The following is an 18,045-nucleotide window of genomic DNA, read 5'->3' on the forward strand; positions in this document are numbered from 1 at the left end:
CCTGAAACTGCTAAACTTATTTCCAAGGTGGGACAACCACTGGTGGCTACATTTTATATTCCTGCCAGCAGTGTGCCTTCTAGCTGCTCTACATCCTTGCCAACAATTGGTAGTCAGTCTTCCAAATTTTAACCATTTTATTTTTACTTATTTAAATCTATTTTTTGAGATGGAGTTTTGCTCTTATTGCCCAGGCTGGAGTGCAATGGCATGATCTTGGCTCACTGCAACCTCCGCTCCTGGGGTTCAAGTGATTCTCCTCCCTCAGCCTCCCAAGTAGCTGGGATTACGGACATGCACCACCACACCCGGCTAATTTTGTATTTTTAGTAGAGATGGGGTTTCACCATGTTGGTCAGGCTGGTCTTGAATTCCTGAGCTCAGGTGATCTACCCGCCTCGGCCTCCCAAAGTGTTGAGATTACAGGCGTGAGCCAGCCTAATTTTAACCATTTAATAGGTGTGTAGTGCCATCTCATTTTGCTGTTAATTTCCATTTCTCTAGTGACTACTAATGTTGAGTATCTTTTCATGCGCTTACTTGCCATCCTCTTATCTCTTTTGGCAGTGTTTGTTAAAATCTTTTGCCCATTTAAAAAGTTAGGTTGTTGAAGCTGGGCGCAGTGGCTCACGCCTGTAATCCCAGCACTTTGGGAGGCTGAGGTGGATCACGAGGTCAGGAGATCGAGACCATCCTGGCTAACATGGTGAAACCCAGTCTCTACTAAAAATACAAAAAATTCGCTAGGTGTAGTGGCAGGCACCTGTAGTCCCAGTTACTCGGGAGGCTGAGGCAGGAGAATGGTGGGAACCCAAGAGGCGGAGCTTGCAGATCACACCACTGCACTCCAGCCTGGGCGACGTAGCAAGACTCCGTCTCAAAAAAAAAAAAAGTTAGGTTGTTTATTCTTAAGCTATAAGGATTGTTTACATATTCTAGATGTGTTTTTCGAAGAGCAAAATTTTAAATTTTGATAAAGTACAACTTATTTTTTAAATTAATTCATGTTTTGTGTGTTGTATTTTAAAAATCCTTGCTTCCTGTGTGTACCCTACATTTGGAAAAAGGAAAAAGCTTTGCCAAAGCTAAGGTCACTTAAAATTTTCAGTATGTGATTTTTATCAAATAAAATCTTGGCATCATCCTTTTTAAGTCCCGTTGAAGCACAAGGTTTGAAATTTTTTTTGAAAAATATGATAAAAAATTTGCTCCATGATTTAATAATACTGTGGTTCAAAATGAGAAACAGCAAATTAAATGCTAATTATAAATTTAATACCACGGTATACAATCAGGTACCTAATAGTTATTATTTTATTTATTATTTATTTTTGAGATGGAGTCTCACTCTGTTGCCTGACAGGACAGGTATGCGCCACCATACCCGGCTAATTTTTTGTATTTTTAGTAGAGACGGGGTTTCACCATGTTGGTCAGGCTGGTCTGGAATTCCTGACCTCAGGTGATCTGCCTGCCTCAGCCTCCCAAAGTGTTGGGATTACAGGTGTGAGCCACCGCGCTGGGCCCTAATAATTATTTTTTAAGTATGCTTGTTACCAGAAGGGCTACCTTTGTATGAAAAGAAAGACATTTCAGATTCTTCATGTTTTTATTTCTCTCAGAACTTTAAAATGTGAACATTCGATAATCTAGCCAGTCTTTACTTCCAGGTAACTTCTTCACTGGGTTGCAATTCCCTGTGTGGAAAGCAAAAAAGGAAGAAACGGAAAAACTGTAAATAAAACTGTGATACGAGATAAAAGGGGAAGTCAGAAGAATGATTGCAATATTTCATTTTCTTTTTTTTTTTTTGAGACGAAGTCTGGCTTTGTAGCCCAGGCTGGAGTGCAGTGGCACGATCTTGGCTCACTGCAAACTCCACCTCCTGGCTTCAAGTGATTATCCTGCCTCACCCTCCCAAGTAGCTGGGATTACAGCTGTGTGCCACCACATCGAGCTAATTTTTTATATTTTTGGTAGAGACGGGGTTTCACCATGTTGGCCAGGCTGGTCTCGAACTCCTGACCTCAAGGAATCCACCTGCCTCGGCCTCCCAAAGTGCTAGGATTACAGGTGTGAGCCACCGCGCCCGGTCAATATTTTATTTTCTATTACACTGATCCATTTAAAAAACTTACATATTAGATTCATCATATGTATTCTTTTCATTCATGATTTTAACTTTAACCATATTGTTAGCTTCTTTTTTCTGGGTTAAAGAATTGTAATTACTTAGTTTATCTTTATATGAAAGCTATTCTCTCTGCTCAGTGAGTTCATTCGAAATGTTTTCTAAACCCTTTCCAGCTTATTTTCTTTCTTGAAATCCCTGATTTGTGAATCACTTCTACCATCTCTCCATACCCACTGTGGATGCTGCTCAGTTCTCTTGCCCCTCAGGCTTCCTCCTACCCAGCTGTATGCCCACTGGCAGGCATCCTGTCTTGCTAACTGGAACTCTCTGCTGCCAGAGGAGCCATCTCTAGAGGCACAATGGGACCAGGCAGCTGCCAGTTGCTATCACTCTACCACCAGGTCTAAAGCTCTCAGGTAGTGCTGCTAAGAACACAGCACCTAGCTGCTGTTATTACTATTTATCTCAGCTATAGCATGTCTTAAGTAAGATAATATATGACAATATATGTGGAAGCTGTATATAAGCTAGGCTTTGGTCAGCTACTTTTAAACTGTTTCTGTATTAAAATGCACTTTGAATTAAAAAAAGACAATACTTTCAAAGACCTGAAACAGCCTATTCATTAAATGAAGACTTTAAATTCTAGAGGTAATCATACTGTTTTATCCAAGGATTCAATAACAAACAAGACTAAAAACAGTATCATTTGAATATAAGTCCTCAAGGGGGAAAAATTACCCCTTCTATTTATTTTTGGCACATATCAAAAAGAATATTCCCCAAATTTGGCCAATTGCTGGTTTAAAAAAATGCAGACTAACCTTTTAAATAACATACTCTTGTTCCGGAAGGCAGTTAGCCGTTCATCACTCTTTCTGTCTAAATAACATCCAATGACAAATCCCATAGGGACAAGAACATGAACCCAGTGGTCCCGCACAATCTGAAGTAAGTTCACCATGATAGCTAAAAGAAAAAAAAATTATCAGAAATACAACTGCTTTTTTTGTTTTTTTTTGAAATAGCTTTTAAATTGCATCTGGGCCGGGTGCGGTGGTTCATGCCTGTAATCCTAGCACTTTGGGATGCTGAGGTGGGCAGATCACTTGAGATTAGGAGTTCGAGACCAGCCTGGCCAACATGGCAAAACCCCATTTCTACTAAAAGCACAAAAATTAGCCGGGTGTGGTGGTGCGTGTCTGTTATTCCAGCTACTGGAGAGGCTGAGGCAGGAGAGTTGCTTGAACCCAGGAGGCGGAGGTTGCAGTGAGCCAAGATCGTGCCACTGTACTTCAGCCTGAGCGACAGAGCAAGACTCCATCTCAATAAAATAAATAAATTGCATCTGAAACAAGAAGATGATAGACATAGATGTAATAGATGTTAAAAGCCTAATACGCCTCTGTTTGCCTGGCATGAGAATGTAGTATAATACTTTAAAATCTAATTGATGAAGATTACATACGGGACAATGATTAATATAAAATTACACTGCACTGGGTCTATTTATTACATTTTACTACTAGCTTCAATAGTGATGTGATACGATACAGAGCAGAGAAACAGAGATGGTATGTAAAAAAATTCTACCTGCAACAGCTGATTGTTTGCACCCTCCTCATGTTGTTTTGGAACTTTTTTTTGTAAAAGAGACAAGCTCTTGCTATGTTGCCCAGGCTGGAGGGCAGTGGCTATTCACAGGCACTACAGCTCTCAACTCCCGGGCTCAAGTATTCCTCCTGCCTCAGCCTCCCAAGTAGCTGGGACTACAGGCATACACCACTGCATCTGGCTCTCATTTAGGACTTTTACTTGTGTAAAACATATTTAGAACCTCTCACAATGCAAAAACAAATTTAATACAATTTTGCCAGAAATGGAATTCTTTAGGTAAAGCTGTAATTACTGAAAACTAAATTTAGAAAGGAAATTAAAAGATATGAGAGAAAAAAGAAAACTATATTCAATAATGTCACTGTAGATATGAATATAAATTACTCTAAAAAAGGTAAAGGGGCCGGGTGTAGTGGCTCACGCCTGTAATCCCAGCACTTTGGGAGGCTGAGGCGGGTGGACGACAACAAGGTCAGGAGTTCGAGACCAGCCTGGCCAACATGGTGAAACCCCATCTCTACTAAAAATACAAAAATTAGGTGGGCGTAGTGGCACATGCCTGTAGTCCCAGCTACTCAGGAGGCTGAGGCAGGAGAATTGCTTGAACTTGGGAGGCAGAGGTTGCAGTGAGCTGAGATGACGCCACTACACTCCAGCCTGGGGGATACAGCGAGTCTCTGTCTCAAAAAAAAGAAAGAAAGAAAAAAAAAAGGCAAAGGGAGAAGAAAATTTACTTTTATAGAGTGACTACTAGGTGGCTCATGCCTGTAACCACAGCACTTTGGGAGACTAAGGCGGATGGATCGCTTGAGCCTAGCTTGAGACTAGCCTGGTTAACATGGCAAAACCCTGTCTCTACAAAAAATCAAAAAATTAGCTGGGTGTGGTAGTATATGCCTGTAGTTCCAGCTACTTCGGAGGCTGAGGTGGGAGGATTGCTTGAGCCCAGGAGACGGAGGTTGCAGTGACCTGAGATCACACCACTGTACTCTAGCCTGGACGACAGAGCGTGATGCTGTCTCAAAAAAAAAAAAAAAAAAAAAAAGACTACTAGGTTACTAGGTACCAGAGCCATCATCTATTTCTATACGTAATGTGAAATAACTATTATTTACATTTTACAGATAAGAAAACAGCTTAATCCAAATAGCTATTAAGTACAGAGCTGGAGTTCAAATTCAGCTTCACTCTACAGCTCTGGCTGCTATTATAGCCCATGCCTAAGAAACCCCTTCCTGAATTGATGTTTATGGTACTTAAAAGCTTTTAAATGCTGAGTTTCCAGAAGGTAGATGAGGAGGAATAGAACTATAGGTTTTTCCTTATCCGAAATGCTTGGGACCCGAAGTGTTTTCGATTTTTTGATTTTGAAATATTTGCATGCACATAATGAGCTATCTTGGGGATAGGACCGAATTAAAACATAAAATTCATTTGTGCTTTATATATACCTTATACACATAGCCTGAAGGTAATCTTATATGAAACTTTTTTTTTTTTAAATAGTCTCGCTCTGTCACCTAGGATGGAGTGCAGTGGAGTTATAATAGTCCACTGCAGTCTTGAACTCCTGAGCTCAAGTGATCTTCCCACCTCAATCTTCTGAGAAGCTGGAGCTACAGGTGCTAATTTAAAAAAATTCTTTAAACATTTTTTTTTGTAGAGACAAAATCTTGCTATGTTGCCCAGGCTGGTCTCAAACTTGTGGCCCCAAGTTTCACATATGGGGGCATTTTGGATTTCCAACATTCTGATCAGGGATACTGAACCTGTAATAGACATCATGTGGAAAACAAATTGCACTAATTCAATAAAAACATAGTTGGATTGCCAATTTTCTGTAAAAATTCGTGCATACAGATGAATTCAAAATACACCTGTGTGCGTTTGGACTAAACTAATAAATCATGTACAATGACTAAGAAGACATATGACAACATCCTAGAAAGACAATCAATACATTATTGCCAACAAAAGTGCTTAGCACTAAGCTGTGCTAGGACTATGTAGACCGAATTTCTGCCTCTCCTCTTACACTGGCATACTTATACAATTCATACTTTTTTCTTTCCTTTTTTTTTTTTTTATTTTGAGACGAAGTTTCGCTCTTGTTGCCCAGGCCGGAGTGCAATGGCGCAATCTTGGCTCACAGCAACCTCTGCCTCTCGGATTCAAGGGATTCTCCTACCTCAGCCTCCCAAGTAGCTGGGATTACAGGTATGCGCCACCATGCCCAGCTAATTTTGTATTTTTGGTAGAGACGAGGTTTCTCCATGTTGGTCAGGCTGGTCTTGAATTCCCAATCTCAGGTGGTCCGCCCGCCTGCCTAGGCCTCCCAAAGTGCTGGGATTACAGGCGTGAGTCATCGCGCCCGGCTCTTTTTTTTTTTTTTTTCTCTCTGTGGCCCAGGCTGGAGTGCAGTGGCGCAATCTTGGTTCACTGCAAGCTCCGCCTCCCGCGTTCACGCCATTCTCCTGCCTCAGCCTCCCGAGTAGCTGGGACTACAGGCGCCCGCCACCACGCCCAGCTAATTTTTTTTGTATTTTTAGTAGACACAGGGTTTCACCATGTTAGCCAGGATGGTCTTGATCTCCTGACCTCGTGATCCGCCCGCCTAGGCCTCCCAAAGTGCTGGGATTACAGGCGTGAGCCACCGCGCCCGGCCGTTCAAGTGATTTTCTTGCCTCAGCCTTCCGAGTAGCTGGGACTATAGGCAGGTGCCACCACGCCCGGCTAATTTTTGTATTTTTAAGTAGAGATGGGGTTTCACTGTTGGCCGGGCTGGTCTCAAACTCCTGACCTCTTGATCCGGCCACCTCTGCCTCCCAAAGTGCTGGGATTACAGGCGTGAGCCACTAAGCCTGGCCATACTTTTGTCTTTTAAAAGGCAAGGTGGGCCAGGTGCAGTGGCTCACGCCTGTAATCCCAGCACTTTGGGATGCTGAGGCGGGTGGATCACGAGATCAGGAGTTCGAGACCAGCCTGGCCCACATAGTGAAACCCTCGTCTCTACTAAATATACAAAAAATTAGCCGGGTGTGGTGGCGGGCGCCTGTAATCCCAGCTACTTGGGCTGCTGAGACGGGAGAATCGCTTGAACCCGGGAGGCGGAGGTTGGAGTGAGCCGAGATTGCACCATTGCACTCCAGCCTGGGTGACAAGAGTGAATCTCTGTCTCAAAAATAAAAAGCAAAGTAAAAGGGTAAGCGCATCATTTAGGCGCAACGGTGTCGGCTCAAGAGGATTTGCGATTTGGAAGAGAGCGAGGTTAGCGAGAAGACAGAAGGCTGGAACTTGGACGAATGTAAGCTGCTCGCGGAGGGGAGGCAGCGTCTTCCCTGCTTCAGGCCAGGCGTGGGATCCGGGCCGGTCTCCTCTCCAGTCCGGTTAGCGGGCGGTCACTGGGTCACATCTCTACGGACGTTTTCCTGTTATGACAGCCTCAGAAAACCCTTTCCAAAAGCTCCGGCCCGGAAATCCCATCCTCCACCCGAAGAAAACCCCATTTTCCTTTCCCGTCACCTTCGTTCGGAAGCCCCAGGGAAGCCCAGACCACCCCTCCACACATGCACAGCACCGAGGGCTTGCCTAGAACCCTCCCCGCCACCGTCGCCGTGATCCTCGTCGCGGCGGCCCCCCGGGCTCCCCAAACCCACCTGCAGCCTCAGCGCCGACAGCGACCCCGAGACCAAGGGCAACAGGGAACTCAACCCGCGCCAGTGGAAGCTGCGACCTCGGGACCTGCCATTCGCCGCGCCCGCACGGAGCAGAGGGGTGACGCCAGCAAATCATACTACTTTTTCCTCCTCAGGGTTGACTCCTCTCATTTTTTTTTTTTAGCTTCCAAACATTACCAATAATTTCTGAATAAAATTTAGCTCCAGACAGACGAGGCGTGCAGGCGTGACCGCCGTCGCCTTCCGACAGCACCGTGCCCACCCCCCGGAGATGGTCTCGTCCTGGTTCCTCCTCGTCTCCGCCGCTAGTCTCCAGCTCCAAAATGGCGGCCGCCACTGTGGGGCTTCTGCCGGCCGGTAGTCCCTGGCGCTGCTGACCCAGCATCGGCTTTTCTACGTCTTGAACCTGGATTCGCCTAGGGGTTGGGAAGGGCTGTGGACGGCGTTGGGGGAGGCCTGACGAGGCAAGTGAGGGCGGGAGAAAGGAGCGAGCCTCGGGCTGGGGAAGGCGGCGTCATTGGCCCTCCGGGAGCACGGGGCCCCGACTCCGACCTGGTCTCCCCCGAGGACTCGCCCCCGCCGCTTCGGCTGCGACTGTCCCGGTCGTTCCCGGCAGAAGTGGTCAGCGAGGGAAAGAGAAGTGACTTCTCCATGGGTTTCAAGCTCCAGCTGTTTTGCGGCAGCCCGTACGGTTCCCTCCCGGGATCTTCTTCCCTCCTTTCTGCTTCCCTCTGCTTCCCCTTTCATCTCTTGGCGCTGGAGGAGTTAAACCGACGCCAGCTTTAGCTCCTTGGCTTCGTGGCTACGGCGTTCTTAGCCTCCCCCGCTCGGGCTCTTCCCGTCGTTTTGGGTTGAGAGACCACGAGGTTGCTAAGCTCTGGACACCGCTTAGGCGTCCTTTTAGTTCATCGACTCCGGAGACCTTTCGGTTGTTTGTACCACACTGTACTAAAAGGGTCTTGGCCCTTCGCGCCCTCCCGCCATCGCCCTCTAGCGCTTCCACTATCACTGCGAAGTTCTAATTCTTTTTTGACTTCGTACTATTTTACGTGCTCTTTAGAAAACAAGAGGTCAGATTGTAACCCCGGCAAGTCTGGCCTCCTGTGACCAGGCGAACCTGAGCTGTCATTTATACCCATCCCCTAATTTTTAATTTTACAACCCCTTTAACCCCTTTCTTTTTTCTTTCTTTCTTTTCTTTTCTTTTCTTTTTTTTTTTTTAAATAAAGACAGGGTTTCACTATGTTGCCCAGGCCGGTGTCGAACTCCTGGGCTCGAGATCCTCCCATTTTGGCCTGTGCTGGGATTCCAGGCGTGAGCCGCCATGCCCGGCCTTGCAACCCCAGTGTGAAACTGGGGCTCTCCCTCAACTGACCGGGAAGAGCCTTCCCCACTCAGTGAGCTCCAGGGCTAACCCAAACTCCTCTGTTTTCCCTTGGATTTTGCTTAGTTCACCTTAGTTGTCATCAACATGCACGGTCATTATTTTTTATTTTTGAGAAGAATCTCGCTCTGTCGCCCAGGCTGGAGTGCAGTGGCACGATTCTCGGCTCACTGCAACCTCTGCCTCCCGGGTTCAAGTGATTCTCCTGCCTCAGACTCCCGAGTAGCTGGGACTACAGGCGCGCACCACCACGCCCACCTATTTTTGTAGCTTTAGTAGAGACAGGGTTTCACCTTGTTGGCCAGGATTATCCGCCTGCCTCGGCCTCCCAAAGTTCTGGGATTACAGGCGTGAGCCACCGCGCCTGGCCGATTTATTATTTGAGACCGGGTCTCGCTCTGTCCCCCAGGCTGGAGTGCAGTGGTGCCATCTCAGCTCACTGCAACTTCCGCCTCCTGGGCTCAAGTAATCCTCCCACCTCAGCCTCCCAAGTAGCTGGGGTCACCAGCGCAGCCACCGCGCCCGGCTACTTTTTTGTGTTTTTAGTAGAGAAGGGGTTTTGTCATGTTGCCCAGGCTGGTCTGGAACTCCTGAGCTCAAGTGATCTGCCCTCCTCGGCCTCCCAAAGTGTTGAGATTACAGGCGCAAGCCACTGCGCCCGGCAACATGCACGATTATTATTAAGAGGGCAAGTAACTGTGAGATATTTGCGATGAAGTAGTATCTGTCAAAACCAGTGCTCTGAAGGAATTTATGATATGATGAGGCTTCATTCCTTCTTGCAGTACCCATTTATGCTGCCTTGACCACTGAAGTTGGTATTGGATATACAAAGATGATCACTTTTACTCCTCTATACATTGAACATCCATTCAACAAATACTTTATGTGCCTCCTTTATAACAAAATAACTAACTTTGCCTAGGGCAACAAAAAGGCTTTATAAAGGAGTAAATATGTGAGCTGGGTCATATAGCATCAAAAGGAATTTGCTGAGCTCAAAAGGAGAAGGTAATTTCGGGATTCAGTACAGGAATACAGAGCTTTGAGAAGCTTTAGCATACTTAGGGAGAGTGGGATAATCAACCTGCCTGAGCATTTAGTGCACGAGTGATTGGTGAAGCAAGAGGTAGGTTAAGATCAGCTTGTGAAGGATCTTGGTTTCCAATAGGGAGTTTAGATTTTATTCAGTAGTTACCAGGAATCCAGTGGATATTTTGTGCAAGGAGTGAGCAGGAGGATATTTGTTTTTTTAGGATGGTCTCTGACAGCTATATGGAGGATCAACTGGGAACAGAAAAACTAGATGAAAGGAAATTGGCAATCATTCAGGTAAGGCAATGAGGCCTCCATGGAGGCAGGACATAAAGGAGGTCAGAGAGACACTAAGTAAATGTCAAATGGGATTCACCTGCTGACTGCTAAGTTAATGGTAAGAAGGTGACTTGAGTTTTTAGTCTGGGAGAGTAAATGGTTGGCAATACTATTAAAACTTAGTCTGAGACATGTACATAAACATAGGATGGTGCCAACCTGCACTTTAGGGGTGACAACATGATGCTCTATAGTGTAAAGCATTGGTTTTTATGGTCTGGAGTCTAGATCTGCACTGTTATGATAGTCACTAGCCACATGTAGCTATTGAGCACTTCAGATGTGGTTAGTCTATTTGAAATGTGCTGTAAATATAAAATACGCAGTGGATTTTGAAGATTTAATATGAAAATGTAAAATATTCAACATGATTACATGTTGAAATAATATTTTGGTTCTATTGGGTTAAATAAAATACATTAAAATTCACCTGTTTCTTTTTCACTTTTCCATGTGGCCATGAAGAAATTAAAAAGTACATTTGTGGCACGCATTATATGTCTGTTGACAGAGCTGTTCTAGTCTAGACTAGATGTGGGAATTTGTAAGGAGGTGGAACATGAGCTGGGCCTGAAGACATTGAGCAGTGATGTCAGGGTGGCTTCCTGGCAACCTCCATTGCCAGTTAAGGCATTTGGTTTGTCTTTTCTCAAGCAGTAAGAAGCCTTCAGAGATTTCTGAGCAAGGGGTAATAGGTGCAGGGTATTTCTGAAGATGAATCTGGTAGCAATGTTTAGGTTGGATGAAGGGAGGAAAGACTGGAGGCAGAGAAACTGAGAAACCCAAACATAAGGTAGTGAGGCCCTTCTTGTATTAGGGTACTGGCAGTGGGATAAAAAGGGAATGATGTGCAAAGCGTTCCTGAGGGAAGAATAATCAGGAGCTGGTAATAATAGACTGTCCCAGAAGTGAAGAATCAGCATGTAGCATTTCAAGCCTTGGTTACTTAGATAACAACTAATATATTCATGTCGCAGAGCTATGAAATACAATTTGAGACTGAAGAAATTTGGTCACAAGATAGAATCAGTAACGTTAGGAAGGGGTGGTCCACTAAATACTTTCGCTTTTTATCTCCCTGCTTTCTGTATCATCTCATCAATCATACACACCAGCGAATATCCCCAAAATACAGAATTACCTGTATCATGCCATCTTTCTACTTGATAATGAGTCTTAAAATGTTTCTGTTGCCTGCAGGACTAGGTTCCAAGTTTCCAAGGCCTTTCACTATCTGGCCCCTTTCTGTTCATTAGGCCTTATCTTTTATTTTTTGCTTTTGTGAATGTTTTCCAGGCTAGTTTTTTCACTGGTACTTTAAAACTTACTCAAAAGTGTAGAGATCTGAGTCTGGTATTCCTTTACTCCTGTTATTCCTCTGTTTTGAGTACCTTCTCTTTGTTTCTACCCGTGTCTTACCAATCCTTAGTGAGTAATCTTAAATCCCACCTCTTCTATGATTCTCAATAACATATGGTAATGTCAACTTAAAAAAAAAACTTCCTAAATATTTTTATGTCTTTTATTATCTGTTATGTAAGCTTAAGATTCCTAAAATTATGACAGATCTCTTTTTTAAAAAAGGACCACGTATTATACTACTTGCTGCTGCTCCTGATGCCTTAGGGCAAGATACAAATTAAACACCATAATTATAAACAGAATGAAATCATAATACCACATTCATAAGGCTTTTATTTATTTTTTAGATTAATAAAGAACTCTTCAGAATTCCTGGTGTTTCATCATATATACGACTAAGATATCAGTAAGTAGTGAATGTTTGATAAAGATATAGCTTTATTATGAATAATTGTAATGAAAATATCTTTTCATCTGTTGAAATCTTGGTCTGTCTGCAAAACAGTTTTAATATGAACTTACTCAGTTCTAGCTGCAAGATACCTTGCATGTTACTTCATAATCTAAATGAAGAAAGTGGGAATTAAGGAAGACTTAAGTAGAAAAGAGTTTCCCTTAGGCCATTAATATAATTGTGGTACAGTAAGCTTTTTGACAGGGATAATTTCCAAGGTCCTTTCCAAAATTGTATTTATAAACGTTTTTCATCAAATAGAGAATTAATGTCTTTGTACCCCAAATAAGAACACATGAAGGCCAGGCGTGCTGTCTCACACCTGTAATTCCAGCATTTGGGGAGGCCAAGGTGGGTGGATCGCTTGAGCCCAGGAGTTAAAGACCAGCCTGGGCAACATAGTGAAACCCTGTCTCTACAAAAAATTAGCCGAGTGTGGTGGTGCGTGCCCATAGTCCCAGCTACCCAGGAGGCTGAGGTGGGAGGATCACTTGAGCCCAGGAGGTTGAAGCTGCAAATGAGCCATGATTGCACCACTGCACTCCAGTCTGGGTACCAGAGCAAGATCCTGTTTCAGGAAACAAAAACAAGTCAATATGTTTTAAATTTTAACTTACCAACGGTTATTTATTGAACAACCACTATGTGCAGGGATGTGCTAATGTACTAAGGATAAAAAAATGGATCAAGCCAACTCCTGTACTCAGAGAGCTCTTCCAAGCAAGGGCAAATACATGTGGATGGGTTCTGGTTTATGGTGTGGTAAGGACAGTGAGCTTATTTAATACTAGCCATGCCCCATTCCTTCCTTTAAGAAACATTTATCGGCTACCACTGTATATTAGGCACTGTGGAGGCGCTGGAATGTAACTGTGATGAAAACAGAGAAGGTCTTTACCTTCATGGAGTCTGCATTCCAGTGTGGACACAGGAGGGGAGAAGGTGACAGACAAAGCAAGTAAATAAATAAGTAGCAATTAGAGAGCACTAAGTATTTTGAGGGAAATAGAATGATGTTGTAATGGATGTGAAGAAGGACTTTAGGGTGGTCAGAGAATGACTACCTCTGAGAATGACTCAGAATAAATTAGAGACAGGGAAAATATATATAAAAGTTAGAGGTTTTGGTCACAGTGAAGAGAGAAGAAAATTTGAGAAATATAATGAGTTGTTATGAAAGTATATCACTGGAAGTGTTATAAAGGTCATTGATAAACCTCTATACAACTTAAGCCAATGGACATTTCTCTGGCTTCTCAGACTTAGTGCAAATGGGAGGTGAGGAAGTGGAGATATATCTGTGGACAAATATTCTGAGAACTTTTGCTGTAAAAGGGAAACCCAAAAATGATGTAGTGGTTGTTGGGGGTTGAAGGGTTAAGAGAGGGTTCTTATAAGTTGGGAAATTCTAGAGTATTTTTATAAGCTTGTGGGAATGGTACATCAGTGATACGTTGATGCAGGGGAAAGAGCGAATGACTGAAGATGTCAAGTCTTTGAGAAGGTGAATAAGAATGGGATCAACGGCACACATAGAGGGATTGGCCTTGGATGGGAGCAGGACTATTCTATACAACAGGAGAACCAACAGTGTACATGCACATAGGTTAATAGATGTAGTATCTGGAAAATGAGAAATTATTGTCTAATTTTATTTTCTGATTGAAGAATGAAATGAGATTATCAGCTGAGACTAGGGTGGAGGGAGGGATGGGTGATCTTTGAACAAAGAGGAGGAGGTGTGGAGTAGTAGTCTCAGAAATTGAAAGTCAACCTACTAAGAAAAGTCAGATTGAAGGGTAATACTTACGGCCTGTTTGAGGCCTTTGGCCATGAATTTAAAGAGCAAATAGCATTAGCCAGGTGTGGTGGCAGGTGCCTGTAATCCCAGCTACTCGGGAGGCTGAGGCAGGAGAAATACTTGAACCCAGGAGGTGGAGGTTGCAGTGAGCTGAGATCTTGCCACTGTATACCAGCCTGGGTGACAAGAGTGAAACTCTGTCTCAAAAAAAAAGAAAAATATGGGCCAGGTGGATCATGAGGTCAAGAGATCGAGACCATTGTGGCCAACATGGTGAAACTCCGTCTCTACTAAAAAGAATTAGCTGGGCGTGGTGGTGCATGCCTGTAGTCCCAGCTACTCAGGTGGCTGAGGCAGGAGAATCACTTGAACCCGGGAGATGGAGGTTGCAGTGAGCCAAGATCGTGACACTGCACTCCAGCCTGGCAACAGAGTGAGACTCCGTCTCAAAAAAAAGCAAATAGCACAGCTGTAATTCTCCTCCATATCCCATCCCCCCCCCTCCCCGCACGATTGGAGTTAATCAGGAGTGGGGTTTTGCCAGCCTAGTAGAGAGAAGTACCTAGAGGAGCAAGACATTTGAGTGTTTGCAAATAATGTTAACAGATCATGAATTGAAGGTGAGGACCTGAGTAAAAACAGGAGGGGGTCATGGATAGGGAAAAAGTAGTCAGCGAATTAGAGAGATACCACTGACCCCAGAGGATTTTTGCAATGGGAATACTAGAGTAAGTAAGGTGTTAGAGAATGAGATGCTTGAAGTGAAATTTTGAAAGTAGAACAGTTACTGGTAGTGATAAGGTCTAGGGTGTAATCGTAGTGGTGGGTGGCTGAAGTGAAATGATTATTGGAGTTGAGGAAGTCAAGGAACCAACAGGTCAGTATTGAAGTTACTGAGAGGAACAACGGGTCATGTAAAAGTCCTCAGTGAATGAGGCCAGGTTAATAGATGCCATAGTGAAGAGGAAATGTGGAAGACTAATAGTGAACTGCTGGGTGGCAAGAGCTTTAATGGGACTAGACTATTTGAAAGAGGACAGAGAAGACATGGTTTAGAAGCTGCAGTGAGGAGCAAGGAACACATACCTCCTGCTTTTCAAGTACAGGGGGTACAAGAAGTTAAAACAACAACAACAACAAAAAACCTTGAGAAGGCCGTAAGAGGAAGAGTATGATTAGGGAACAGCCAGGTACCTGGGAAGACAGGCAGGTGAAGAGAATTTTCAGAGAAGCAGTTGCAGTTACAGGTGAGTATGATCACAGTTCCAGAGAGCATCCTGAAAGGATTTGAGAGGGAGAAGAGGTAGGGGATTAGGTCTTACTGGGAGACGTACACATCGTTGATAATTGATAACCTAGCAGTCTTGTGATTTTGGCTGTCACTCAGATAAACAAGGCTGGGAGATGTGGTGGGTTTAGCAGCCCCTGTCAGCCTCTTACGAAAGGTGGATATTCAGTTTACCTTAGTTTGTTGATGGCCTTGAGTAGTGGTAAGAAATTATTAGGTAACTCGGTGGCCTTCTCTCCTACTTGCATAGTTAGCCAGGAAAAGCTCATTTATTTTAGGGAGCTAAAATCTGAAATGTTGCTGTGGAGTTGAACTTTGCTAATGAATATTTTCATAACTTCTGCTTAATAGCACACAGTTCCAGGTTCTAAATCCCATTTTTAAAAAATGTATATATTTTATTTTATTTATTTTTTAGATACAAAGTCTCACTTTGTTGCCCAGTCTAGGGTACACTCTAGGGTCTCACTCTGTGCCCAGTCTAGTGGCGCACTCATAGCTCACAGTAACCTCGAACTCCTGGGCTCAAGCAATTCTCTCATCTTGGCCTTCTGAGTAGCTAGGACTACAGGTACATGCCACCAGCCAGTTTTCTTATATTTTTTTTTTGTAGGGACAGGGTCTCACTACATTGCCTAGGCTGGTCTCAAACTCCTGAACTCTAGCAGTCTTCCTGCCTCGGCTTCCCAAAGTGCTGGGATCACAGGCGTGAGCCACCGTGCCTGGCCTGTAGATGTGTTCTTGTTATATTTTCCTGAAATATATGTAGTAGGCATCCCAATTTGCATTTCATCAGATATATGTTGGAGCGTGCATCAGGTTCTATTTAGGGAGTTGCAAACATATGCCACCTATGTTTTTCAGTTGCTCACATTCCAATGCAAGGGTTCTTAATGTTAAACTCCCTGAAAAGTTTGTGAATTTCTACGTGTATATGTACTCTTGTTTTTTGTTTGGGTGTGTTGAGAGTTGGTGGGGGAGGGGGAGGGTCCATAGGTTTTTATCAGATTCTCAAGGGGGTCTATTTAAGGACCACTGGTCTAATTAATGGGAAAGACATGTAAACTAATCATTGTAATACAGTGAAATCAGTGCCATCACAAAGCAAGATAAAAGAGGAAGAGATTCACCTTGAAGGATGAGTTCATTAATTCCTAAACATTTATTTATTGAGGAACTTGGATGCAGTAGTATCTGTTATAGGTAATTTATACATTATTTGAAATACTTCAACATTGTTTTTACATGTATACTTATACTAATGTTTTATAGACTGAGATACATAGGTGAGGAAAGTTTAATTAACTTGCTTCAAATCACATAGGAGTAGATTCATATATGGGTCTATTTGATTGCAACATTCACTACCCCACTAGGGAGCCACTAAAGGGCTCATTATGTCTAAGATTATCTTTGTGCTTTTAAACTTGGCAGTGACTTAATAAACTTGCTTTCACTTAAAAAAAAAAAGTAAACTTGGCAATGATGGAAATGGGCCTTTAAACTGCTTTTCGTGTTAATGGAATTTCTATGCACTTAAAGATTTGAAATAATTTTAATCAATTTGTCTATTATATATGCCAGACTGTGCTTTTAGGTTTAATTATGTTTTCATTTCATTTGAAAGACCCTTCTAGCTTGCTGTTTCTGGACCAAAAAAAATGACGTCTATTATCAAATTAACTACCCTTTCTGGGGTCCAAGAAGAATCTGCCCTTTGCTATCTTCTCCAAGTTGATGAGTTTAGATTTTTATTGGACTGTGGCTGGGATGAGCACTTTTCTATGGATATTATTGATTCCCTGAGGAAGTAAGTTACATTTCATAATTCTATGTTTTTATTAAATCAACTTCTCTTTTCTGTACTGTAATACCATTTCGACGTGATAAATACTGCCTTTTTACACTAGTTCATAGCAAAAGGCTTAATTTTACTTATGCCAAAAACCTATAGTGACATTTTAACTTGTAAAGTTTTGATTGACTTATAAGCTTTGCTTGTTGAAATTCAGCAAAATCTTAAGCTAATGAATTTCAGTAGAAACTTTTGCATGCTAATTTTTGGAAAGAACAAGAATACATAAGAATTTGAGAAGAGGAAACATTTTCCATGTGAAAGTTCTGTGGTCAGATCACATTAGCTTACTTTCTACATCTTTTGATGCTTAACGTTGTCAGCTGGTTCTCAGAATGACCATGAGATACTGATTCATCAAAAAAAAAAAATCAATTATGGGCTGGGCACAGTGGCTCACGCTGGCAATCCCAGTACTTTAGGAGGCTGAGGTGGGCAGATCACTTGAGTTCAGGAGTTCGAGACCAGCCTGGCCAACATGGTGAAACTCCAACTCTACTAAAAATACAAAAATTAGCCGGGTGTGACGGTGTGCACCTATAATCCCAGCTACTTGGGAGGCTGAGGCAGGAGAATTGCTTGAACCCAGGAGGCAGAGATTGCACTGAGCCGAGATCGTACCACTACACTCCAGCCTGGGCGCAAAGCAAGACTCTGTTTCAAAAAAAAAATAAGATAAAATAAAAAATCAATGATGTTTGCAGTATTATACTAATTTTGCAAGAGAAGAGGACTTAAATATTTAAAAAACTTTAGAACTTGAGAAATAAAATCCAAACCATTTTATTAATTTCTTGTGTTGATGAGAACATATGCTTCCCTGATTAACTGAAGTTTTACTATTCAATTAGCAAAACTGTCTGTGGTTACTATGCGAAAAAGCTGGGACAAAAATCCATTATAAGTATGTGGCCATATAAATATCCTCTCCTTAATAATTTCTGAAATTCTTCTCTTTTATTATTATTTTTTTTTGAGATGGAGTTTCACTTCTGTTGCCCAAGCTGGAGTGCAATGGCGTGCTTTTGGCTCACTGCAACTTCCGCCTCCAGGGTTCAAGTTATTCTCCTTCCTCAGCCTCCCAAGTAGCTGAGATTAC

General features: G+C 43.0%; 2 protein-coding genes across 4 annotated transcripts in view; one reads left to right on the top strand and one right to left on the bottom strand.

Annotated features, from left to right (window-relative positions):
• Nucleotides 1-1,593: 1,593 nt before the first annotated feature.
• NDUFB1 (NADH:ubiquinone oxidoreductase subunit B1) lies at nucleotides 1,594-7,554 on the bottom strand. The gene is made up of 3 exons (NM_001076782.2): nucleotides 7,408-7,554; nucleotides 2,959-3,103; nucleotides 1,594-1,697 (listed from the first exon to the last, which is right to left on the bottom strand). Exons 1-3 carry the CDS (start codon nucleotides 7,541-7,543, stop codon nucleotides 1,661-1,663), a joined length of 318 nt encoding a protein of 105 aa, NP_001070250.2. The 5' UTR covers nucleotides 7,544-7,554; the 3' UTR covers nucleotides 1,594-1,660.
• Nucleotides 7,470-18,045, top strand: part of CPSF2 (cleavage and polyadenylation specific factor 2) — a 42,476-nt gene continuing 31,900 nt past the window's right edge. Inside the window, exons 1-3 of one of the 3 annotated variants that reach the window (XM_001147277.8) lie at nucleotides 7,470-7,892; nucleotides 11,896-11,954; nucleotides 16,719-16,901. In XM_001147277.8, coding sequence (XP_001147277.1) covers nucleotides 16,753-16,901 — 149 coding nt within the window. In that variant the 5' untranslated portion in view covers nucleotides 7,470-7,892; nucleotides 11,896-11,954; nucleotides 16,719-16,752. Of the gene's footprint in view, nucleotides 8,115-8,363; nucleotides 10,145-11,895; nucleotides 11,955-16,718; nucleotides 16,902-18,045 lie in introns of those variants that run through there. The other 2 variants (XM_016926621.4, XM_054665804.2) reach the window with 2 other exon arrangements.

The sequence above is a fragment of the Pan troglodytes genome, chromosome 15 (assembly GCF_028858775.2).
Source record: "Pan troglodytes isolate AG18354 chromosome 15, NHGRI_mPanTro3-v2.0_pri, whole genome shotgun sequence".
Taxonomy (NCBI): domain Eukaryota; kingdom Metazoa; phylum Chordata; class Mammalia; order Primates; family Hominidae; genus Pan; species Pan troglodytes.